This window comes from Antechinus flavipes, chromosome 2 (assembly GCF_016432865.1).
Source record: "Antechinus flavipes isolate AdamAnt ecotype Samford, QLD, Australia chromosome 2, AdamAnt_v2, whole genome shotgun sequence".
Lineage (NCBI taxonomy): Eukaryota > Metazoa > Chordata > Mammalia > Dasyuromorphia > Dasyuridae > Antechinus > Antechinus flavipes.
In genome coordinates this window covers 643,059,961-643,084,955 of record NC_067399.1, presented here as the reverse complement: position 1 = coordinate 643,084,955, position 24,995 = coordinate 643,059,961, and the positions used below count along the sequence as shown (strand labels likewise).

Genomic DNA, 24,995 nt, shown 5'->3' with positions numbered 1-24,995 from the left:
TCCAGGACCTTCCCATAACTGTCCCTGCCTCCTGACTGTGTATCTGCAGGACCTTCCCATAACTGTCCCAGCCTCCTGACTGTGTATCTGCAGGACCTTCCCATAACTGTCCCAGCCTCCTGGCTGTGTATCTGCAGGACCTTCCCATAACTGTCCCAGCCTCCTCTGTGTATCTGCAGGACCTTCCCATAACTGTCCCAGCCTCCTGACTGTGTATCTGCAGGACCTTCCCATAACTGTCCCAGCCTCCTGACTGTGTATCTGCAGGACCTTCCCATAACTGTCCCAGCCTCCTGACTGTGTATCTGCAGGACCTTCCCATAACTGTCCCAGCCTCCTGACTGTGTATCTCCAGGACCTTCCCATAACTATCCCTGCCTCCTGACTGTGTATCTCCAGGACCTTCCCATAACTGTCCCTGCCTCCTGACTGTGTATCTGCAGGACCTTCCCATAACTGTCCCAGCCTCCTGACTGTGTATGCAGGACCTTCCCATAACTGTCCCAGCCTCCTGACTGTGTATCTCCAGGACCTTCCCATAACTATCCCTGCCTCCTGACTGTGTATCTCCAGGACCTTCCCATAACTGTCCCTGCCTCCTGACTGTGTATCTGCAGGACCTTCCCATAACTGTCCCAGCCTCCTGACTGTGTATCTGCAGGACCTTCCCATAACTGTCCCAGCCTCCTGGCTGTGTATCTCCAGGACCTTCCCATAACTGTCCCAGCCTCCTGACTGTGTATCTCCAGGACCTTCCCATAACTGTCCCTGCCTCCTGACTGTGTATCTGCAGGACCTTCCCATAACTGTCCCAGCCTCCTGACTGTGTATCTGCAGGACCTTCCCATAACTGTCCCAGCCTCCTGACTGTGTATCTGCAGGACCTTCCCATAACTGTCCCAGCCTCCTGACTGTGTATCTGCAGGACCTTCCCATAACTGTCCCTGCCTCCTGGCTGTGTATCTGCAGGACCTTCCCATAACTGTCCCTGCCTCCTGACTGTGTATCTGCAGGACCTTCCCATAACTGTTCCAGCCTCCTGGCTGTGTATGCAGGACCTTCCCATAACTGTCCCAGCCTCCTGACTGTGTATGCAGGACCTTCCCATAACTGTCCCAGCCTCCTGACTGTGTATGCAGGACCTTCCCATAACTGTCCCAGCCTCCTGGCTGTGTATGCAGGACCTTCCCATAACTGTCCCAGCCTCCTGACTGTGTATCTGCAGGACCTTCCCATAACTGTCCCAGCCTCCTGACTGTGTATCTGCAGGACCTTCCCATAACTGTCCCAGCCTCCTGGCTGTGTATCTGCAGGACCTTCCCATAACTGTCCCAGCCTCCTGGCTGTGTATGCAGGACCTTCCCATAACTGTCCCTGCCTCCTGGCTGTGTATCTGCAGGACCTTCCCATAACTGTCCCAGCCTCCTGGCTGTGTATCTGCAGGACCTTCCCATAACTGTCCCAGCCTCCTGGCTGTGTATGCAGGACCTTCCCATAACTGTCCCTGCCTCCTGGCTGTGTATCTGCAGGACCTTCCCATAACTGTCCCTGCCTCCTGACTGTGTATCTGCAGGACCTTCCCATAACTGTCCCAGCCTCCTGACTGTGTATCTGCAGGACCTTCCCATAACTGTCCCAGCCTCCTGACTGTGTATCTCCAGGACCTTCCCATAACTATCCCTGCCTCCTGACTGTGTATCTGCAGGACCTTCCCATAACTGTCCCTGCCTCCTGACTGTGTATCTGCAGGACCTTCCCATAACTGTCCCAGCCTCCTGACTGTGTATCTGCAGGACCTTCCCATAACTGTCCCTGCCTCCTGGCTGTGTATCTGCAGGACCTTCCCATAACTGTCCCAGCCTCCTGGCTGTGTATGCAGGACCTTCCCATAACTGTCCCTGCCTCCTGGCTGTGTATCTGCAGGACCTTCCCATAACTGTCCCAGCCTCCTGGCTGTGTATCTGCAGGACCTTCCCATAACTGTCCCAGCCTCCTGGCTGTGTATGCAGGACCTTCCCATAACTGTCCCTGCCTCCTGGCTGTGTATCTGCAGGACCTTCCCATAACTGTCCCAGCCTCCTGGCTGTGTATCTGCAGGACCTTCCCATAACTGTCCCAGCCTCCTGACTGTGTATCTGCAGGACCTTCCCATAACTGTCCCTGCCTCCTGACTGTGTATGCAGGACCTTCCCATAACTGTCCCAGCCTCCTGGCTGTGTATCTGCAGGACCTTCCCATAACTGTCCCTGCCTCCTGACTGTGTATCTGCAGGACCTTCCCATAACTGTCCCAGCCTCCTGACTGTGTATCTGCAGGACCTTCCCATAACTGTCCCAGCCTCCTGACTGTGTATCTGCAGGACCTTCCCATAACTGTCCCTGCCTCCTGACTGTGTATGCAGGACCTTCCCATAACTGTCCCTGCCTCCTGGCTGTGTATCTGCAGGACCTTCCCATAACTATCCCTGCCTCCTGACTGTGTATCTGCAGGACCTTCCCATAACTGTCCCAGCCTCCTGACTGTGTATCTGCAGGACCTTCCCATAACTGTCCCTGCCTCCTGGCTGTGTATCTGCAGGACCTTCCCATAACTGTCCCTGCCTCCTGACTGTGTATCTGCAGGACCTTCCTATAACTGTCCCAGCCTCCTGACTGTGTATCTGCAGGACCTTCCCATAACTGTCCCTGCCTCCTGACTGTGTATCTGCAGGACCTTCCCATAACTGTCCCAGCCTCCTGACTGTGTATCTGCAGGACCTTCCCATAACTGTCCCAGCCTCCTCTGTGTATCTGCAGGACCTTCCCATAACTGTCCCAGCCTCCTGACTGTGTATCTGCAGGACCTTCCCATAACTGTTCCAGCCTCCTGGCTGTGTATGCAGGACCTTCCCATAACTGTCCCAGCCTCCTGACTGTGTATCTGCAGGACCTTCCCATAACTATCCCTGCCTCCTGACTGTGTATCTGCAGGACCTTCCCATAACTGTCCCTGCCTCCTGACTGTGTATCTGCAGGACCTTCCCATAACTGTCCCAGCCTCCTGACTGTGTATCTGCAGGACCTTCCCATAACTGTCCCAGCCTCCTGGCTGTGTATGCAGGACCTTCCCATAACTGTCCCAGCCTCCTGACTGTGTATCTGCAGGACCTTCCCATAACTGTCCCAGCCTCCTGACTGTATCTGCAGGACCTTCCCATAACTGTCCCTGCCTCCTGACTGTGTATCTCCAGGACCTTCCCATAACTGTCCCAGCCTCCTGGCTGTGTATGCAGGACCTTCCCATAACTGTCCCAGCCTCCTGGCTGTGTATGCAGGACCTTCCCATAACTGTCCCTGCCTCCTGACTGTATCTGCAGGACCTTCCCATAACTGTCCCAGCCTCCTGGCTGTGTATCTGCAGGACCTTCCCATAACTGTCCCAGCCTCCTGGCTGTGTATGCAGGACCTTCCCATAACTGTCCCAGCCTCCTGGCTGTGTATGCAGGACCTTCCCATAACTGTCCCTGCCTCCTGACTGTGTATCTGCAGGACCTTCCCATAACTGTCCCTGCCTCCTGGCTGTGTATCTGCAGGACCTTCCCATAACTGTCCCAGCCTCCTGACTGTGTATCTGCAGGACCTTCCCATAACTATCCCAGACTCCTGGCTCTGTATGCAGGACCTTCCCATAACTATCCCAGCCTCCTGGCTGTGTATCTGCAGGACCTTCCCATGATCATCCCAGCCTCCTGAATATGTATCTGTAGGACCTTCCCTAGCCCCTAATCCATGTCCTCTGTTCTTCCCCAGCACCCTATTCCAAGCCCAGCATGTCCCTGGAGCCCAGTAAGGACCTGAAGCCAGGAGACACAGTGACCATCACCTGCTCCAGCTACGGTGGCTACCCAGAGGCTGAGGTGGTCTGGCGGGACGATATGGGGGCAGTTCTGACTGGCAACGTGACGACCTCCCATCTGGCTAACTCTGAGGGGCTTTTTGATGTGCTCAGTGTGCTGAGGGTCACATTGGGGGCCAATGGCACTTACAACTGCCTGGTGAGGAACACGGTGTTGCAAGAAGAGGCCTCCGGCTTTGTCATCATCACAGGTCAGTGGGTGGCCAGGGATTGGCCTGGGGGTTGAGGCAGGTCCTGCCCCTGTGGACCAGACGTTTCTAATTCTGGCCTTCTGGGTTGGAGTGGGCTGGGGCCGGCTATTCTTGACCACTGACTCTTCAGTTTAACTGAGGCCAGAGGGCCAGCCATGCAATCAAGAAGCTTGGAGTTGGAATCCTGCCTCAGGCGCTTAGTTGGATGACCCTGGCTATTAACTCTTTTCCTTATCTTTAAAATGAGGAGATTAGACGTGGTAACTCCTAGGATCCCTTTCAGTTCAAATTCTATGACATTTAAAAGCAAAAAAAATTAATTTTACATTTTAAGAATATATAAATAAAGTCTTACTTATATATTCTTAAAATGTAAAATTAACTTTTTTTTGTGTTGACCCAGGGCAGAGAGAGGGCTTTAAGGAAGTTTTCAAGGGGAGATCCAATTATCTGTAAAGAGAGGGCCAGGGCCAGGGATGGGGCCTGTGATTTCATTGGTGGAGGGAATTCTCAGGTGAGGAAACTCTTGTTATCGATGTAGGTCACCCTCCTCTCTGATCTTACAGTCTTCTTGGAGATTAGGCAGCCATCCCATGGATCACACGGCTAGAATATGCCAGAGGTGGCCCATGAGCTCGGGACTTCTCGGCTTTAAGATCAGCCCCCTAAAACCTCATAAAACGAGAAATGGATCCTAGTGACTTTTACCTCACCATGGTGTGGAGGTGACTTTTTGTAAAGTCACGCCCGTGCACCACAAGTCTGGCTGGAAGGTCTTTGTGTCCATCCCCCTGGTGGAAAGTGCGCCTGCTGTTTGAGGACTGACCTAGCCAGCACATCCTCACAATGGCTGAAGGGCTATAGCTGCTCTCGGGTCCTCCGCTAAGTGTACTGAGAGGCTGTGATGTGTGCTCCATCCCACTGGGCCCCCAGGTCCTTCAGGCACAGACCAAGCACTGAGTCCCCAGCTTCCATTTGTATGATGCTCTTACCTTCGTGGCACTCTCCTATCCATTATTTCACTTATAAATAGAACACAAAGGGCCTTTGGAAATGGGCGATTCTAAAGTACTGGAAAACTATTTGACCTCTAAAATAGGTTAAATGTCACATTTATGCTGCCCTTTTTCATTGTCTCTTAAATACTTTGTAAGATTTTAAAAATAGATACCTTTTGTTTTTATACTGTATCAATTTCTGAATATATTTTTCTACCCTTTCTCACATACTCAGTGAGCCATCTCTTGTTAGAGAGAGACATGAGACATATACACAAACACAGAGACGGAGAGATAGACAGACAGAGAGAGAAAGAGACAGAGAGACAATGAGAAAATGGAAAGAAATAGAGAGAGAGAGAGAGAGAGAGAGAGAGAGAGAGAGAGAGAGAGAGAGAGAGAAAAGAAAAGAAGAATAAAGAGAGAGAAGAGAGAGAGAGAGAGAGAGAGAAATACAGAGAGACAGACAGAAACAGACAGAGAGTCATAGCCAAAGATAGACACACAGAGAGACAGAGACACACAGGGAGAGACAGAAAACAGAAAGAGAGAGAGAGAGAGAGAGAGAGAGAGGAGAGAGAAAGAGAGAGAAGGCAGTTTACAAACAGTCATTCCTTCTACCTGCTACTGCCCAGCCTCATAATGCCAGCCTGTCAGTGCTCTGGGCTCCCCTGCCTGGGACACACTTTACAATTAGTCTTACCCACACTTTATAATCAGTGCACCCACTTTAAGAGCAGTGAGAGCTGTCAACAGTTCTTTCTTTCTTCTCCTTCTCTTCCTTCCTTCCTCCCTCTTTTTCTCTTTCCCTCCCTCCCTTTCTGCTCTCTTCTTTTCCTCTCTCCCTTCCTCCCTTCCTTTCTGTCTTGGAGGGAGACTGCTCTGGAGAGGATTGGTCCTGGCTTCTGGGAATTCCCTGATGATTTAGCCAATCCTAGAAGGGGTTTCTGCTGGGTTCTGGCTCCTTGCTCCCCTCAAGGAGGTGGGTGATCTCTGCCTTGGTGTGTCTGGAAGGGCTTGGGGCCTGACGGGCTCTGTCTTCTATGTCTCATCCATCCTTCCCCTACAGGTCAGGTGATGACGTTCCCTCCCGAGGCCCTTTGGGTAACCGTGGGGCTTTCCGTCTGCCTCCTGGGGCTACTGGTGGCCCTCGCCTATGTGTGCCGGAAGAAAATAAAACAGAGCTGTGAGGAAGAGAATGCTGGTGAGAATCTGGGGGGCAGGGAAAAGGGGTGTGTGATTGATAGAGGGGGAGGATAGGGATAAGTGTGCAAGCATGTGAGTGTGCAAGTGTGACTGAAAATGGATAAGTGTGAGCACAAGTGTGAAAGAATACCTGAGTATGCAAGCGCTTGAGTATACCTGTATGTGCAAGTGTGTGAACATGTGAGTGTGCAAATATGTGAGGATGTGCATATGCAAGTGTGTGGATGCCTGAGTGTGCAAGTATGACTGAGAAAATGGGTAAGTGTGTAACTGCGAGCACGTGAGTGTGAAAGCATACCTGAGTATGCAAGCATGTGAGCATGCATGAGTGTGCAACTGTGTGAGCATGTGAGTGAGCACACGAGTATGCAAGTGTGTGAGCATGTGTGAGTGCACACGCAAGAGCACATGAGTGTGCATGTGTGTGAGCATGTGTGAGTGTGCAAGTGTGACTAAGAAAATAGGTAAGTGCAAGCATGTTAGTGGGCAAGTGTGTGAACATGCCTGAATGTGAGTGTATGAGCATGAGTAAGTGTGCAATTATGCCTGAATGAGTATACACTCATGAGTATATGTGAGTGTGCAGTGTGCTCACTGTGAATGAATGGACATGTGTGTCTGAGTGTGGAAGTGGACTCCTGGAGGATCAGGAAGTCTGGCAGGTTGAGACCGCAGTGGGCAGCTAGGATGGTCAGGGCTGGCTTTAGAAGCAGCAAGAACGACCTGAGGCCTGCAGCTGGACGGAGCATGGGAGAGCTCCTTAAATTCTGGGAGCTGCCATTTTCCTGTCTGTAAAACGAGGGCAATCTCGGGCCACTGAGAGTCCCTAGGGTCTGTTCTGCTTCTCAGTACTGTCTTAACACCCTCGGATCCAAATTCCACAAGCATTTATCCAGCTCCTAGTAGAGTCAAAGAGTATTAGACAGGGCCAGTTCTAGAATAAAAAAGATCTGGGTTCGAGTCCTTTGACCCCTTGACTGTGGGATCCTCAGCAAGGGGCGACTTCTTGGTGGCCCAGACATTATTTTAGGATTCTAAGTTCCAAGTGAGTCGTTGTCTTTATTAGTGGAGGGAGCTCTCACACTGGGAATTCCCTGTCATAGGATGTCACAGGTTTAGATCAGGTGAGCTGAGGACTTTGGCAAAGTCTGTGCAGACAACAGGGCAGTGAGGAAGTGTGAAACTGCGCTGGAGGAGGATGGGGCACAGGAAGGAGAGATACTCTTTTTTTTTTTTTTTTTAATAACTTTTTATTGATAGAACTCATGCAGGGTAATTTTTTACAACATTATCCCTTGCATTCACTTCTGTTCCAATTTTTCTCCTCCCTCCCTCCACTCCCTCCCCCAGATGGCAAGCAGTCCTTTACATGTTGAATAGGTTACAGTATATCCTGGATACAATATATGTGTGTAGAACCGAACAGTTTTCTTATTGCACAGGGAGAATTGAATTCAGAAGGTATAAATAACCCGGGAAGAAAAACAAAAATGCAGGCAGGAGAGATACTCTTTCGGCTGGGATGGGCTGACTTCCAGTGGCCACAGGCGGTCCTGTGGAGGGAGCTTGCTCCGCTTGGCCACAGAGGGCAGAGCTGGGACTCACCAAGGCAGTCATTTGGTGATTGATCTGCATGGATATTCTGCACCCAGCTACCTGCCACGGGGCTGGTTCTGCACCCAGCTGCCTACTACAGGCCTGGTCTGCTGGTTCTGCACCCAGCTCCCTGCTACAGGCCTGGTTCTGCTGGTTTTGCACCCACCTCCCTGCTACAGGCCTGCTTCTGTGCTAATTCTGCATCCAGCTCCCCGCTACAGGCCTGGTTTTGCTGGTTTGCACCCAGCTCCCCGCTACAGGGCTGGTTCTGCACCCAGCTCCCTGCTACAGGCCTGGTTTTGCTGGTTCTGCACCCAGCTCCCTGCTACAGGCCTGGTTTTGCTGGTTCTGCACCCAGCTCCTCGCTGTGGGCCTGGTTATTCTCCCAGCTCCCTGCTGAAGGCCTGGTTATGCACTCAGCTCCTCGCCGCTGGTCTGGTTATTCTCCCAGCTCCCTGCTAAAGGCCTGGTTATGCACTCAGCTCCCCGCTGCAGGCCTGCTTCTGCATTAGCTCCCTGCTGCGGGCCTGGTTCTGCTGGTTCTGTACCTAGCTCACCTCTATGGGGCTGGTTCTGCACCCAACTCCCCACTGTGGGCCTGATTCTGCACCCAGCTCCCCGCTACAGGCCTGGTTCTGCTGGTTCTGCACCCAGCTCACCTCTAAGGGGCTGGTTCTGCACCCAGCTCCTCGCTGTGGGCCTGGTTATTCTCCCAGCTCCCTGCTGATATGCACTCAGCTCCCCGCCGCAGGTCTGGTTCTGCACCCAGCTCCCTGCTGTGGGCCTGGTTCTGCACCCAGCTCCCCGCCGCGGGCCTGGTTCTGCACTCAGCTCCCTCCCGCGGGCCTAGTTCTGCACCCAGCTCCCTGCTGCAGGCTTGGTTATGCACTCAGCTCCCTGCCACGGGCCTGGTTCTGCACCCAGCTCCCTGCCGCAGGCCTGGTTCTTCACTCAGCTCCCTGCTGCAGGCCTGGTTCTTCACCCAACTCCCCACCATGGGCCTGGTTCTGCACCCAGCTCCCTGCTGCATGCCTGGTTCTGCTGGTTCTGCACCCAGGTTCCCGCTACAGGGATGGTTCTGCACCCATCTCCCCACTGCAGGCCTGGTTCTGCACCTAGCTCCCCGCTGTGGGCCTGGTTCTACACCCAGCTCCCCACTGCAGGCCTGGTTCTGCACCCAGCTGCCCACTCCAGGCCTGGTTATGCACCCAGTTCCCTGCTGTGGGCCTGCTTCTATACCCAGCTCCCCGCTGCAGGGCTGGTTCTGCATCCAGCTCCCTGCTGCGGGCCTGGTTCTGCTGGTTCTACACCCAGTTCCCTGCTATGGAGCTGGAGGTGTGCTTTTCTGCTCAGGTCTCTGGGGCCATTCTTGCTTGTCACTTGCTCACAAATTTAGCTCCCTTTTCATCAGATTTTCAATGCTCTCCCCCCCCCCCCCCTTTTTTTTGCAGTCATGTATATTGTTCTTCTGGTTCTACTTTGTTAAATTCAGCATCAGTGGATATTCTCTTCCCATGTTTTCTGATTTTTTTATATAGATTAATCCTACTGTGTAATTCATTCCAAGTTCTTCACACACTATAGTTTGTTCAGATATTCCTTAGGGCACAGACTTTGTTTTTACTTTTTTCTTCCATGTTTTCATATATATATATATCAGACCTTTGTTTATACCTTTGACCATACACATTCCTTTATCAGTCATGTTGGAAGAGAAAAATCAGAACAAAAGGGAAAAACCATAAGAGGGAAAAAAACAAGAAAAAGGAAAAGAAAAGTGAACATAGCCTGTGGTGATTTACATTCAGTCTCCACAGTTCTCTCTCTGGATGCAGATGGTACTTTCTATCCAAAATTTATTGGGATTGCCTTGGATCACTGAACCGTGGAGAAAAACCAAGTAATTACACAATTTTGCTGTTATTGTGTACAATATAATCTTGGTTCTTCTGGTTTCAATAAGCATCAGTTTGTGTAAATCTTTCCAGGCTTTTTCTAAAATCAACTTGTTCATCATTTTTTAGAGAACAATAACGTTCCATTATTTTCATATACCACAACTTTTTCAGCCATTCCCCAATTGATGGGCATCTACTCATTTTTCTAATTCTATGCCACTGCCAAAAGGGCTGCCACAAACACTTTTGCACATGTGGATCCCTTTCCCACCTTTAAGATCTCTTTGGGATACAAGAAACACTGCTGGATCAAAGGGTGTGCACAGTGTGATAGTCCTTTGGGCACAGTTCCAAATTGCTCTTCAGAATGGTTGGATCTGTTCATGTTTCTACCAACAATGTATCAGTGTCCCAGTTTTCCCACATCCTTTCCAACATTTATCATTATTTTTTCCTGTAATTTTCGCCAATTTGAGATAACTTTGACCCTCTTGATGTCTATGCCCAATTTTGAAAACTAAACATTCTCCTCACTTCAGATAAAGCAGACCCAGGCTAAGGAGGGTAAGTTAGTCTGGAGGGGACAAAGCCCAGCCCTCAGGGAAGCAGTGCCAGTGAGTCTCGAGGGAAATGGCTATGGCTCAGAACGCATCATACTTTGTGCCCCACTCCCCTCCCTCTGGCATTTATCTAGCTATAATTATAGTTATAGTGGGTGTGTTTAGTGGATTGATCTTGCAGGTACTGGGGCAGGGGAAAACTGGGCAAGGATTCCTGGAAAAGTGAGTGTTCAAGCTGAGTCTGGAAGGAAGCCAAGGATTGTAAAAGGTCTGGATCAGAGAACCCCCCAAGAGTGGGAGACAGCCAGTGCAAAGGTGTGTAGGTGGGAGAGGACTTTCAGAGTCCATCCAGCGCCAGTATTGCAGACTGACAAAGTCCTAGGATTGCCCTGCTCCAACTTTTGTGTGGCTAAGATCATTTTGTAGATCTCTGGCCCCATCTAACCCCGCTAAAGCCTGGTTTACACTTTACCAAGCACACCAGGAGCTCCCTGAGGGAATAAGCTTTTTCTAGCTTATCCAGCGTGTAAGAGAAAGGATATCCATATCTCTATCTATACATTTACCTGCACATATATACACATCTATGTATATATGCATATACTCATTTGTGTACATTTTGGTGCATATAATTTCCTCAAGAAATTTAATTTTTTCCTTTAATACATCCGTCACTCATTTACTTATTTTTTAAACATTTATTAAGTTTTTTTGAGTTCTGATTTCTCTCCCTCCTTCCAGTCTCTCCCCAATCCATTGCGAAGGCAAACAATATGATATCAATTATACATGTGAAATCATGCAAAACATTTCTATATTACAGGCTAAATATATAATGAAGAAATAAATCATGGATGAATAAATGAAGACTGGGTGGATGGAGGAGTGGATAAGTGAATTAATGGATAGATAGGAAAGAAAGAGAAATGAGTGGGTAGACTAGCAGATGGATAATCGAATAAGAGTTTCATGGGTGGGTGAGTGAATGCGTGAACCAAGCTGGAATGAAAGGGTGGGCAGATGGATGGCTGTGCCCATCCAGGGGACTCTGGACACTGGTAACAAGGAATAGAACCATTTAAAACTCCGGTCTCTGGCCCCCTTCTTTCCTATCTTCAATCCAATCTGTTTGCTGCATGCTCTGTTGGGGAAGTCAGTACTGGGGCTGAGGGGCTGAGGAGGAGAAAGCTCTCTGATCACTTCTGTTTTTCAGGGGCTGAGGACCAGGATGGGGACGGAGAAGGGTCCAAGACCGGTAAGTCTAACCTAGATACTTTTCTTCTTGAGCGAGTCTGAAGGAAGAGTGGAGAGAGGGGAGATAAAGCAAATATTGAAGAAAAGGAAAGTTTCCAGTGTTGGTTGAAGTCAAACCCCAGAGTACAGAGCAGTCTTGTTGCCAATGCCCGTTTTCAGCTCCAGCCTTGCCCCAGCCCTTCTTTGATGTGTCTCTTTTCTGATAAGCAGGAACTCTCAGACATTAGCACATAATATGACATTATTAGATATAATGATTCTTAGCATAGACTATGAAGTGCACCTGTGCTTTAGGGTGGAAAATATGAGTTTAATCCTGTAATCAAAATAAAGATGAATGAAAGGAATAAATATCATTTGATTTCCTTTTCATTTTTAATCTATGAGCCACTTATTTGGATCTGACTGGGAGCACAGTTGATAGAGGTCGGAGCCTCCCTAAATCAGGAAGACCTGGATTCAACTCGGCCTCCCACACTTACTAGCTATGGGATCCGATCCGCTTTAATTTCCTCAATGGTAAAATGACAGGGTTGAATAGGATGAACCTCCCAGTTCTAAAATCCTGTGAACGCGCCTCGTAGCACAGTGTAGCATCCTGGCTGAGCAATCAGGAAACATGGCCTTTCGATCCATCTCTTCTGTGGATTTCCTGACTTTGGGTAGTCATTTAACATTTGTGTCCCAGTTTTCCCATTGTTTAAAATGAGCGTGATAAAATATCTCTCCTGCCTGCCTCCCAGGGCTATCTTGAGGATAAAATGAGATCTCATTAAAAAAAGCAAAATATATAGGAGAAAATGAAAAATATAATGATAATGAGTTCCTTGATATTTATATGATATTTTCAAGCACATTACTTACATTATTTCATTGGGTCCTTACAACAATCCTAGGAAGAAGGTGCTATTATCAGCCACATTTTACAGTTGAGGAAACCGAAGAAAGTGTCTTGCCCAGAGTCCCACAGTTAATGAGTACCTGAGGCTATATTTAAACTAAGGTCTTTTTCCAGGTCCAGTGCTTTATCCACTGCACCATCTAACACAAAGTGCAGGGCCGGGGACCTAGGGTCAGGGACTGGACCTGTGATTTTGGAACTCCTGGGTGAGGAAACTTCCTGCCAATGCAAGTTGGCTCCTTCTCTGCCGCTCACAGTCTTTGAGAGCTTCTTGGCAACCAGGAGGTTCTCTCACATGGCTAGTGTGTGAAATAGGCCGTACTTGAACCCAGGCTTTCTGGGCTCTTAATTTATTGTCATGCCATGAGACACAATAGGTGCTTTTTTGTTGTTTGAATGGGTGCAAAAATCTTTTAGAAAAAATACAAAGACAGAGATGGGTCACCCATGCTCATCAATCAGCTCCTTTCCTGTACATCTTATCTTCCCTGGGGTCTCCTGCAGGGATCTTACCCCCTTCTCCTTCAAGGTGATTAGAAGGCTCCTCTCCTGCACATCTTAGTTTCCCTGGGGTCTCCTGCAGGGATCTTACCCCCTTCTCCTTCAAGGTGATTAGAAGGCTCCTCTCCTGCACATCTTAGTTTCCCTGGGGTCTCCAGTAGGGTTCTTCCCCCCATCTCTTTCGAGGCAACTAGAAGGTTCCTTTCTTGCACATCTTAGCTTCCCTGGGGTCTCCTGCAGGGATCTTACCCCCTTCTCCTTCAAGGTGACTAGAAGGCTCCTCTCCTGTACATCTTAGCTTCCCTGGGGTCTCCTGCAGGGATCTTACCCCCTTCTCCTTCAAAGTGACTAGAAGGCTCCTTTCTTGCACATCCTATTTTCCCTGGGGTCTCCAGCAGGGTTCTTCTCCCCATCTCTTTCAAGGCAACTAGAAGGCTCCTTTCTTGCACATCTTAGCTTCCCTGGAGTCTCCTGCAGGGATCTTGTCCCCATCTCCTTTGAGGCGACTAGAAGGCTCGGTGTCTCAGCCTTGTATTTTGTGACTTATTTGAGACTAAGGAACAGCAGCTGCAGCCCTGGATGGCTAATGTTCCCTCCCGCACCATTCCAAAGATGGGATGGGAGAAGATTGATTTCCCAGGACTGCTGCAAATGAGACCCATTAATTTTCTCGGGCCCTTAGCACCAGGGTGTGGCAGCTGCAAAGACAGCCCCGTTCACGGGGGAGTAGCCTTCATTTTTCATGTTGCTCAGGCAGATGTCGTGGGAGGCTCAGAAGGGCGGGAGAGAAGGGAAGCTGAAAGCGAAGGATGTTTGCCCAGAGAGGAGGTACTGAGGCTCATCTTACAGAGCCAGCCAGTTCTCAGCCATCCATGAGCCTGGGGTTCAGAGGGAGAGATTAGATCACTGAAACCCATCGGCGACTCCAGACTCATTCTTTCCTCTCATGCTGTACATGGGCAGCACTGTGTACCTTCTGTCCCAGAAGGTACATCTTGGGGAGATGGGGTTATTAGCATCCTAATCCTGTGGATGAGGAGACAGTCCCTGGGCGGCCAAGTGCTACATGCAGAGATATGCAGGTTCAGAAGGAAAATGGAACCTGTCTCCTGGCCTTCCCAAGACCCGAGTTCCAATCTCAGGGCTGCCCCTAACTTACTTGTTTAACCTTTACCTCTCTGAGCTTCAGCTTTCTCACCTGTAAAATGGGGTTTTGCATCATATGATTTTTAAAGTCTTTGATTCTCAACCAAGAGCTCGCCCACTGTTGCAGGGGACCTGCATCTTCTCCTCACCCCTCCTCTTCCCCCTGTGTCCCATCTCCATCTATAAAAGGCCTTTAATCCCTTTCTACTTTTCTCTTCAAATCCATGTTCCTTTCCTGAACTTCATTTTTTCCACCTGTATATGTTTGGAGGGGAAGAATGTTCCCATGGATAGAACTGGAGTTAGGAAACCGAGTTTTGACTTGAGATTCTTATAATTATTAGCTCTCTGGCCAAGGGCAAATCAGTTAGTCTCTCTGAGCCTCAGTTTACTCATCTGTGAAACACTTGCACCACCAACCTCACAATGTAGATGTGAAGAATGGCTCCTGGGAACCCTAAAATGCTATAGAAATATGATTTGTTATTAATAAAAATGAGGAAATTGGGCTAAACCTCTGAGGTCTTTTCCTGCTCTGACTTTCTGTTTTATAATTCTCTTTTGCAGCTCTGCAGCCTCTGAAAAATGTGGACAATACAGAAGGTAAAGTTGTCAGGAATTCAGGATTGGAAGAGGGGTTCTCTCTCAGTATCCAGGGTGCCCCTGAAATGGGAACACAGCGGTTGATTGTTGGGTTTGGGAGTCATGGGAAACCCGTTGATTCTGGGCATACTGGCGGGTGGGGTAGGGATGGGGGAGACCTGAACAGGAAGCATTGAACATTGGTTGGACTTTTCTGGGAGTTTGGTAGGAGGGAAAATTGGAAGATAGCTTGAAGGGGTGATAGGGTTTACTGTGATACAGCAGAAAGGATGCTGGGTTTGGTGTCAAAGGTCCTGAGTTTGAATTCTGGCCCTGGCACTTACCATTTGTGAGACATGGGGCAAATTGGATCATCTGTCTGACCTGGATTTCCTCAACTGTAAAATGGTGGGTTGAGAAGAGGTGACCACCAAAGTGACTAAATCTAAGGTGATCTCGTGTTCCTCCAAAGCCAGCATCTTGCCCCATTCTCTTTCCTGCTGCCTCATTCTCTAGTCCTGCTTTATATTTCCTCCTGTCTATGGGCTGGATGGAAAACTGTAGAGTCAGAAAAATCCTGGGGTGTCCCCCATTGCTCCCCCAGCTTTGTGACCCATGCAACTAGTGCTGTTCTCGTCTAGTGATTCCCAATCAGCGAGAAGCATAGGGTTCTCCTGATACCGTGGTAATGAGACCAAGCGTCTGGGGTAGTGGAAGGGCTGGGGCTCCACCTGGGAGCTCTTGAGTGTTCTTTTGACAGTCTGGTCCCCTTCCTCACCTGTACTCTGCCCCACCTGGCCCAGAGAGAAGCAGCGCATGATAGGACCACTACGAGTAGGAAGCTCCCCCGCGGTGACTTTGCACTGGCCGGTCACTGCTGGCTCACTGGGCAAACATTTTGTCTACTCCTTGGCTCACGTCCCACTGCCCCCACTCCCAATTTCTGGCCTTCCCCGACACGCTGCTTTGCCCTATTAGACATTTATCATTCTCTTCCATTCCAGCCCAGCCAGCTGAGGCTTTATGGAGGAGACAGCATCTTCACTTACAAGCAAATAGCCAAGTTTATATGTCCACAAGGAATATGAAAGTCAGAGTGTAGAAACATCTCCCCGTGGCTGACCCCTGGGGAGGGCTTGTTTGACTCTGATAGGAACTCTGGTGTAGGTGACAAACCTGAGGGAGGGTCGGGGGGCAGACCTGGGAGTGGAGCCAGGGGTAGCCACTCCGAATGAGTGGACAGTTCTAACATGGTGACAGGCAGTTCTCTGTCCCCGCTGAATGAGAGGACGGGAGTGTACATTACGGTGTGGGCTGGTGTGTAACTGGGGATTCCACCTGAGGATCCCACCTGGGAACCCTGCCGGGGTGCTTGCCTCTGGGTATCACCGTGCCCATCTTCGAGCTCATTGGTTGGCTTCTAATCCACGCCAGGTCCTCTCAGCCAGTCAGGAGTAATGTCTCAGGTGCGTGTAAGTTCAGGATATTGAGGCAGGTAGTTCAGGTCTTGCTTTGCAGCTGAGGAAAGCTATTGCTAACGGCAGAGCTAGGGTTCCAGGCCATGTTTGCCCACCCTCAGCCCGTACCCTTCCCACTATCCCAGCACTCCGCTGTCTTTGTCTCCCCCGTCCCCCAACTCCTCTTAGAGTGTCCCGGGGACTCTGGAACCGCCTCCAGGTGTGCAGGGACCAGAGCCGATCGATGTCATGCTCCTTTCACCCCAGAAGTTCACAGTGAGACTGCTCACGTCCCTCCCTTTGTTGTCCTCTCTCTCCTAGCAGATGAAGGGCAAGAAATCGCCTGACCCTGAAGGCTGGACGGTGTGTGGGGGGGAGGTGCATCCCGAGGTCCTCCAGCCACGGACGCCCGCTCCGCCACTCACACTGCGGGGGGCTGGGCCCACCCTCTGCCTGAGAGCCTCGGGCTCCCCCGCGGACCCGCCACCCTGCTGCCTCTCTGCCCAGTGGGTACGATACACACTCACCCCTGCTGCCTTACTTCTCTGGCGGACAGACAGACCATCCACTGCCTTATTTCTCCAGAAATGATACGTAGACCGCCCCGCTGTCTTATTTCTCCGATGGACACAATAATAATAGCTCCTATTCCTGTAAGTGTTCTAAGGTTTACAAAGTACTTTCTTCCCAACAAGCCCCAGGAGGCTGCGCAAAGATCACCCCCATTTTAGAGCCGAGAAGCCCGAGGTTCGGAGACATCCTGCCGTCCACTCTCGTCCAGGGTCACAGAGACGCACTCGGCTGCCTTTTCCTCCGAGGGACCCCGTCCGCCGCCTGCCCCTGCCTCCCTCCTCTCCCGCCAAGCCCTGGTCGTTACCTCGTCCGCCCTTCAGATGCGGACAGGGCTTTGGGAGCTTGCGCCCGGACCCCTCCCCTCCGTTCCCAGAGTCCTGCCCCACCCCGGGAGCTGCGTGCTGGTCACGCTGACTCTCTGGGAGCCCGGGCCGGGCAGGGCAGTGACCCCGGAGGAAGTGCAGCCTGAATGTTGGGGTGAGCCGTGGGCCCGCCCTCCTGCCACCCCAACCCATTCTGTGTACCCGGACCTCTGGCCTAACGCCCCGACATTTTCTCAGTCTCCACACTCATCCTCTACCTGACTTCCCCCTCGCCCCCACGCTTGAGCTCTGGTGCTGACCGGGAAACCAGCCAGGAAAGCTCCAAACCCTCTTCCCAAGTCGGCAGTGCCAGTCTCGGGCAGCAGGTGTCAGCCACGGGCCTTGAGCAGCAGCCAGGAGCCACACCTCTGGCCGCTCTCCGGCAGTGACGTCACCGGGGCAGCTTCTCCCTTGCCTGAAGGTCAGTGCCTTGTGCCCTGGCCGAGCAGAGAGCCAGCCTGTGGCAGCGCGGGCATCTGGCCGGTCTGACTCTTCCTGTTTGCTTTAAGTACTCCGGGGTAGACTGGGGGTGGACATTGCCCCGCTGTGGGGCTGGTGCTTCCCGGAGGAACAGCCACCAACAGGCGGCACTCCTCCGGCCTCAGGCTCCCTTTTCCCTCAAAGGTTTTGCCTTCTGCCCAGGGGCGGCCAGAGGCGATGGTCTGCCCTTTTCTCCAGTTGGGCAGGATGAGCCCCTGCTCAGGCCCAGCCCAGACAAGGGGAAGCAGGGGGTTTTCTAATTTAAATGCTGGAATCTGGGACATTTTGTACCTTGGTCATGTGTTTTAGGAAAAATAAATGCTTTGTTTTTGTTGAAAGTTTGTCTAATGGTGTGGTTGGGGCAATGAGGGTTTCCTTATACCAGAAGTACTTAACCTCTATGTGCCGTGGACCCCTGTGACAGTGCATTGAAATCTGGACCCTTCCCAGAACCTTTTTTTTTTTTTGGCTGAGACAATTGGGGTTAAGTGACTTGCTCAGGGTCACAGCCAGGAAGTGTTAAGTGTCTGAGACCAGATTTGAACTCGGGTCCTCTGACTTCGGGGCTGGTGCTCCATCCACTGCACTCCCTAGCTGCTCCCCAGAACCATGTTTTTAAATAATTGAAGGAAACCCTAGATTTCAGCAAGAGTAAAAATAGAGATGAATTTTTTTCCCATTCAAATTAATGAACCCCTGAAATCTTGTTCAGAGTCTGCAGGTCCCAGGTTAAAATACTGATACTTTGTTCTGGGAATCAGGATATCTGAACCCCATTCCTAACCCCAGTAGTAGGGTTCCATTACTTCCAGAATGGAAGTAAAGCTGATGATGGTCCAGAGGTTTGAACGATCTCCTCAGTTAGGACTGTTTGCCAGCAAACTCAATCCAATTCCATCTAGTTAACGGAAGCAGACTCTGCACAAGGCACCGGAGGGGCAGAGACAAAGTAAAAATCAGTTCTGTTCTCGAGGAACTTACACTTGGGGGCTAAATATAGATACAGTAAGTACAGATGCGATCATTTGAATGGGGGGGCAGCAGAAGTCATGAGAAGGCTCAGGGAGGGCTTCTCGTAGGAGGCAGGGGGGCTGGCTTTTGAAGGGAGTCAGGATTCTGAGGTTGGAAGTGAGAGATGGAACTATTTGGGACATGAGAACTGAGAGTGCCGACGTAAGGTGGAGGCTGATTTTAGGGAACCACGAGGAGGCCAGATTGGCTGGAACGCCAAGTACAGGGAGAGGAACTGTGCCTGGAAAGGGGGGCCCAAGCCAGACTGACCGTGGCTTTCAATGCCTACGGAGGCCTTTGTATTTCTGCCTAGAGAGGATGGGAACCGTAAAAGATTCCTGACTGGGGGAATGACATGAAAAGGTTTGAGCTTTAGGAAGTTATTTGGAGGGAGGAATGGGTGAGGGAGAGACTGAAAGCCAGGCGTTCAGGGAACAGATCTGCAGTTGTTCAGTACATGTTCATGCTGTGTTTTCTGGCTTCTGTTTTCATTGCCTGCTCTCTCCCTGAACTCCACCTCCAACCTGGAGTCCTCTCTCCCCATTTCTTCCTCCTGGCTTCCCCAACTTTCTTCCAGTCCCCGCTAAAATCTTACCTTCTGTGAGGAGTTTTTCCCAGTCCCCGTATTGCAAATGGGGATTTCCCGCTATGATCATTTCCAGTTTATCTCTTGTTTGTACATATTTGTTTGCACACTTTCTGTTTCTCGCTCATTAAACTGTGAGCTCCTTGAGATAAGACACTGTTTTTTGCCTTGCTTTGTAGCCCTAATTCTTAGCACAAAGCCCGGTACAAAGAGTGGGGGCCTAATAACTTCTAGGAGAGAAGAGGATGAGGGCCTAAAGTGGAGTGGTAGCCCTGAGTAGAGGGAGGGGAACAGACAGATTCAAGGGAGGAAGAAGTAGGCAGATGAATAGATAGGAGAGTGGAGGAAGAATCAAGGGTCATTTTAAAGTGAATCTGAGTGACTGGAAGGAAAATGGAATGGAGGAAGCTTGGGATGGGGGAGAGGATGATTCTCAACCTCCACTGATGTCACTGTCTTGTGAGGTTTCTTCATGGGAAAATGCTTGCAAGCAAAGCTGGGAATCAGGGGAATAGGATTCAAGGGCCACTTCACCAATGTGACCTTGGACAGAGCAACTCTCTGACCCCAATTTTGAATTTTGTATTTTTATATTTATATCCATACCCATCTATTTATATCTTATCTATCATCTATCTATCCATCTACCTATCTCTGTCCATCCATTCATCTATCTAGCTATCATCTATCTATCTCTATCCATCTATCCATCCATCAATCTCTCTCTCTCCATCCATTCGTCTATTTAGCTATCGTCTGTCTCTATCCATCTATCCATCTAGCTATCTACCTATCTCTATCCATCCATTCATCTAGCTATCATCTATCTATTTATCTCTAAACATCTATCCATCTATCCATCCATCTATCTATCTATCTATCTACATATATACATGTTTATTTTTGTTGCCAGAACACAGGCCTCCCATCTGGGAAAGTAAGACCATGGTAAGATACCCTTTGCTAGTGTGCTATCGCATGCCAGGCCTGGAGTCAAGAATTCCCGAATTCAGATTTTGCCTCAGACTCTTTCCAGTGTCTTGCCATATAACCTTGCTTACCTCAGTGTCCCTTTTTGTAAAATGAGCTAGAGAAGGAAATAGTAAACCTCTCTAGTATCTTTGCCAAGACAACCCCAAATGGAGTCACAAAAAAATAACTAAACAACAATATAGCAGTTACGTATTATATATGTATCTATAGAAGGTCCACAGCGGCTGTTCTGCGTATGTGATAGGAAGTATGAAGTAGAAGATTTTATGATATACAGCAACTGAGTGTCTCTCCGTGTGTGTGTATATATGTAAGTGTGATTCATGGCTGAGAATATTGGGGAAGACAGCCGCTGTATATATTTGCGTTTAGAATGTGCAGTAAATATATTTTGCACATATCTGGAGTATTCGGTGGGGGCGTTGAGTTGGAAGTAGGTAGCGGTTGCATGTGGCTGGCTGTGCATTCAGCAGTGGTAGGTGCTGGGGTACCCACCAATTATACATGTGTGCATTGGGGACATGTAAGCCATTGTGCTGTGTGTCTGTATATTTTTTATAGACGTTACAGGGAGTTCGTATACATGGTATAGATAAACTGTGGATTGTGGATGTGAGCTGCTGTACCGTCTTAGAGAAGCCGGCCCCCCAGATGGAGCGGACATCGCTAACAGGATCGCCAGGAAATCATTATGTTTAGGTATCCTTCCTGGGCAAGATTCCAGCTCGTGCATTTTAATAGACAAATATTTCTCAGAGTGAGATAAGCTAAAGCCTGCAGGTATCAAATCCATATTAAAGAGAGGACACAGGGTTATTTCATTTGCAGAACTTGATCTATGATAGGCATTAGACTTTGGTGCCATTTGCAAAAATGGCCATGAAACCTCATTAATGTAATTTACCGCTTAGGTGTCTGGCCCGGGGGAAGAGGCAAGATAGAGGAACCCTTTCCACAAGCCCTTCTGGGATCTGGAGTTGGGGTGGGGGAAGGAGGAAGGGTGATTTCCTGAGGAATGGGGGGTTTGTATCACATTCTGTCCCCACCCCCATCCCAGCACCTCTCTGACATTCTTGGCTCCAGGGCCCAGAGAGGGGATCCCCAGTGGCTTACCAAAACATATTCTTGGTGGACCCAATTAAGACGGGAGTCTCTTAAATTTCCTCCACATTAAACTAGAACTTGATTTAAATAGATCAAGCCCATCTCAAGCTTGTAATCAAACAAAGGCCGATGCAAAGTGCTTGCCTTTGAGAGATGCTGTAAATCCTCCTTTCCTTTGCTGACCTTTATATGTTTCGTTTTGTTTTTTAAAAGAGTAGAACGGCACCATTATCCGTTAGCCTCATCAGGGCCGCTAAGCAGTGGGAGCAGGAAGGCAGCAGCAATAATCCAGAGTGGGCAGCCTGGAGCCTCTGCCCTCTGTCCCTCAGCAAGCCTGGGCATCGGGGCTGCAGAGCACCCCTTGGATACTCCACCGGTCAGGGAAGGTGCCCAGGGCATTTCCCACTTGGCTGCTTTCCTGGGCTTCATCATGCTACAAGAAGAAATCAGCTCGGTCACATCCACCTCCTCAGATCATTTCCTCCTCTGGCTGCGGGACGGCAGCGTGTACTTAGTCCAGTGTCTGGTACAGAGTTGGCGCTCAGTAACTGTTTATTGACTCTAACAGGAGGGAGAAACAAAGAATCAGATAAGTTCTCTCTGAGGCAGGGCAGCGTGGCTCCTGGGGAGTTGGGCTGCCTTGATGGCTCTTGCTTTATCTGTATTTATGTTCTCCGGGATTCTTTGTATCTTTGGAAAAGTTGTGTGTGTGTGTGTGTGTGTGTGTGTGTGTGTGTGTGTGTGTGTGTGTAATCTATACTATATATATGTATATACATACACATACATGTACACACATATACATACATATATATGTAATGTGCTATAAGCTACCAGAAGCATCGAGCTCAGGAAACCGAAAGGCTTTGGGAGATGGCTAATGACAAGTGCTGCATCTTCGACAGTACCTTTTAGATCCATATTCTCAGGTATGTCTGGGTGAGAGGCCTAGGGTCTTGACCTGGCCACCACTGCCACCATCGATGCTTTGACTACCACTGCAACCACTATCACTAGCATTATCTTTTCCACTGCCTCCATTCATTGAAAGGCAGGTGGGATCCTAGTTAAATAGCAGAATGGCTAACCTGGGGGGCTAGGGCTCAGATCACCTGGGCACATGGCAGCGTAATATTTTAAACTTCCTCGGACTGTGAGTTAAGGAACTGAAGATGTTTCCTCCCAGCTGTTGGCTCAGGGACTTGGTCAGGTATTTTTATTCAGTTTTTTTTAACTTGTATCCAATTCTTTGTGACCCAATTTGGGGTTTTCTTGGAGGAGATACTGGAGTGATTGGCCATTTCCTTCTCCAAGTTGTTTTACAGAAGGGGAAACTGAGACAGAGAGGTCTTGCCCAGGATCATTCAACTACTAAGTGTCTGAGATAGATCTGAACCCGTGAAGATAAGTCTTTCTAATTCCATATCTGGTGCTCTATCCGTTGAGCCACCTAGCTGCCCTTCCAAAAGAAAAACTTTGTCCATGGGGTTTTGGTGGCAAAGATACTAGAGTGGCTGGACATTTCCTTCTCCAGCTCAATTTACAGATGAGGAAACTGAGGCAAAAAGGACAAGTGACTAGCCCAGGGTCATTCAATAGCCAGATTTGAACCCATGGAGATAAGTCTTTCGAATTCCATATCTGGTGCTCTATCCGTTGAGCCACCTAGCTGCCCTCCCAAAAGAAAATTTTGTCCATGGGGTTTAGATGCAAAGATACTAGAGTGGCTGGCTATTTCCTTCTCTGGTGTGTTCCCCCCTTTTTTTTTTAATAGATAAGGAATGGAGGCAAAGGGAGATTAAGTGACTTACCTAAAATCACACAACTAGTAAGTGTCTGAAGCTGGATTTGAATCCAGATCTAGGTCCAGTGACCCTTTGCCTATATAATTATCTCCTTTTCCCGGTTTTCCAGCCTTCCAAAAATGGAATATTCCATTACTACTTCCATTTTATAGAGAGGAGGGTACTTGAGGGTCCTGAATGCCCCAGAATGAAGGCAGCGTGCCCCCTCCTAATCAAGGACTCCAGGCAGGGAAGTTATTATTCACAGCCAGCCTTCTGGAGAGATGTTCTAGGAGGCAGAGCCGGGATGCTGCTCTTGGTGCCCTCGGCAGGGACTGAAAACCATGTCTTCTGCCATGGTTGTTCACTGGAGACTTTGAACTCTCACTGCAACAAATCCCCCTCACCAAATACACACTCACAGGCTACTGAGAACAGTCTCTCCTACCATGAGAAATGTGTACGATTATAAACACATCGGGCAATGTCCATACTCCTGCATCCCTAGCCTAAGGCTCCTGCCTCCCTGGTCTGCTCTGGGAAAGGGACTGGGGAGAGGGGATGGCGGAGGGCAAACTTCACAGATTTGGGGGGCTCTGAGTCAAAGACACAGCCAGGCTCTGTGAGCCACTGCAGTGCTAGTCTCTGCCCACCAGATGGAGTCCACTGCCTGGAAGAGGAGGCTTGGATGCTCAGCCTCCATGTCTTTAACATCTTCCTCTTAGTATCCTAGAAACCCAGAATTGGCTCATAGCATCGTAGCTTTAGAACTTGAAGAGGTCACTTAAGACAGGCCTTCTTAAACTTTTTCCACCTCAATCCTTTTTCACTGGAGAAATTTATATATGAGGCTATAGTATATAAAATATATATACAAATTGAACATTTACTGATAATAAATCATAATTTTGAGACCCCCATGTTAATTTATGGGACTCCAAAGGGAGTTGTGATTCACAGCTTAAGAAGATTAAGAAGAGCACCCCCTCATTTTACAGACAAGGAAACTGAAACCCTGGTAGATAAAGAGAATTAGGATTATGGGACTGTAGATTTAGACCTGGAAGGGATTTTATGGGTGATCTCATTTTTCTTCATTTCATAGATGGAAAAACTAAGGCCCAGAGTAAGTGACAGAGTCTGTATTTAAACCAAATCCGGTCTCAAGCCTTGCCCAAATCTTAGAGCTGGAATATGGACCTCAACATTTCTACTCCAATTCTGATGCTTTCTACCTGGGTGATTATGGGTATTTTGCTTCGTCTCAGTTTCCTAATCTGTAAATTGGGGTTAATGTTTCTACCACTAATATAAGGTTGTTATGAAGAAAGCTCTCTGTGACTCCCTTAAAGTGTGCTAGATAATTGAGCTGCTGTTCCTAAGATCGGCGTTTTTCTATTGTTCAGGTAATTAGATAGAAGTGCCATAGAGCAGATCCAGTTGGTGGTCCTGAAACTCACCCTCATCTCAGCCATTTATTATCCATCCCATAATCCTACCTGTGTGATCATGGGACATTCACTGATCTCCTTTGATCCTCAATTTTCTCATCTGTAAAATGGGGTAATTGGTCTAGATAGACTTTAGGGACTCCTCTAGTTCTAAATCTAAATCTTTGGATGATGCAGTCAAAAAAGCCCTAGATTTGGAACCAGAAAATTAGGGTTCAAATTCTCCTTCTAGCACTTACTCTTTAGTCAAACTATCTTGGTTCCCTGGGCTTACTGAGTCCTCCTCTGAAAAAGCAGGGGTTTGGGTTTTGTAATCTGTAAGGTCCATTCCAGCTCTCAATATTTCTGTCATGACAATTGTCCTCTGAAAAAGGCAATTGTCTCCTGGGAAATGGACTGGCATGAAGCATGAGCAGTGGGGAGCAGTGGGAGCTGAAGACTAAGAGGCTAAATGGATTCTCAGTTTT

At 49.1% G+C, this 24,995-nt stretch overlaps 2 protein-coding genes across 4 annotated transcripts in view; one reads left to right on the top strand and one right to left on the bottom strand.

The window, feature by feature from the left end:
• CD276 (CD276 molecule) overlaps positions 1–17,937 on the top strand; it is a 53,988-nt gene extending 36,051 nt beyond the window's left edge. For 2 of the 3 annotated variants that reach the window (XM_051982327.1, XM_051982326.1), the window contains exons 4-8: positions 3,789–4,085; positions 6,153–6,287; positions 11,557–11,598; positions 14,713–14,748; positions 16,506–17,937. In XM_051982327.1, coding sequence (XP_051838287.1) covers positions 3,789–4,085; positions 6,153–6,287; positions 11,557–11,598; positions 14,713–14,748; positions 16,506–16,531 — 536 coding nt within the window. In that variant the 3' untranslated portion in view covers positions 16,532–17,937. The remainder of the gene's footprint in view (positions 1–3,788; positions 4,086–6,152; positions 6,288–11,556; positions 11,599–14,712; positions 14,749–16,505) is intronic. The other variant, XM_051982328.1, reaches the window with a different exon arrangement.
• On the bottom strand, positions 70–3,811 carry LOC127552000 (uncharacterized). Its single transcript, XM_051982324.1, has 12 exons — positions 3,575–3,811; positions 3,233–3,486; positions 3,017–3,146; positions 2,713–2,756; positions 2,537–2,624; positions 2,319–2,492; positions 2,187–2,230; positions 1,665–1,752; positions 1,273–1,576; positions 1,143–1,184; positions 885–1,016; positions 70–140 (listed from the first exon to the last, which is right to left on the bottom strand). The coding sequence occupies exons 1-8, from the start codon at positions 3,666–3,668 to the stop codon at positions 1,675–1,677; spliced, it is 906 nt and encodes a 301-aa protein (XP_051838284.1). The 5' UTR covers positions 3,669–3,811; the 3' UTR covers positions 70–140; positions 885–1,016; positions 1,143–1,184; positions 1,273–1,576; positions 1,665–1,674.
• Positions 17,938–24,995: the final 7,058 nt, after the last annotated feature.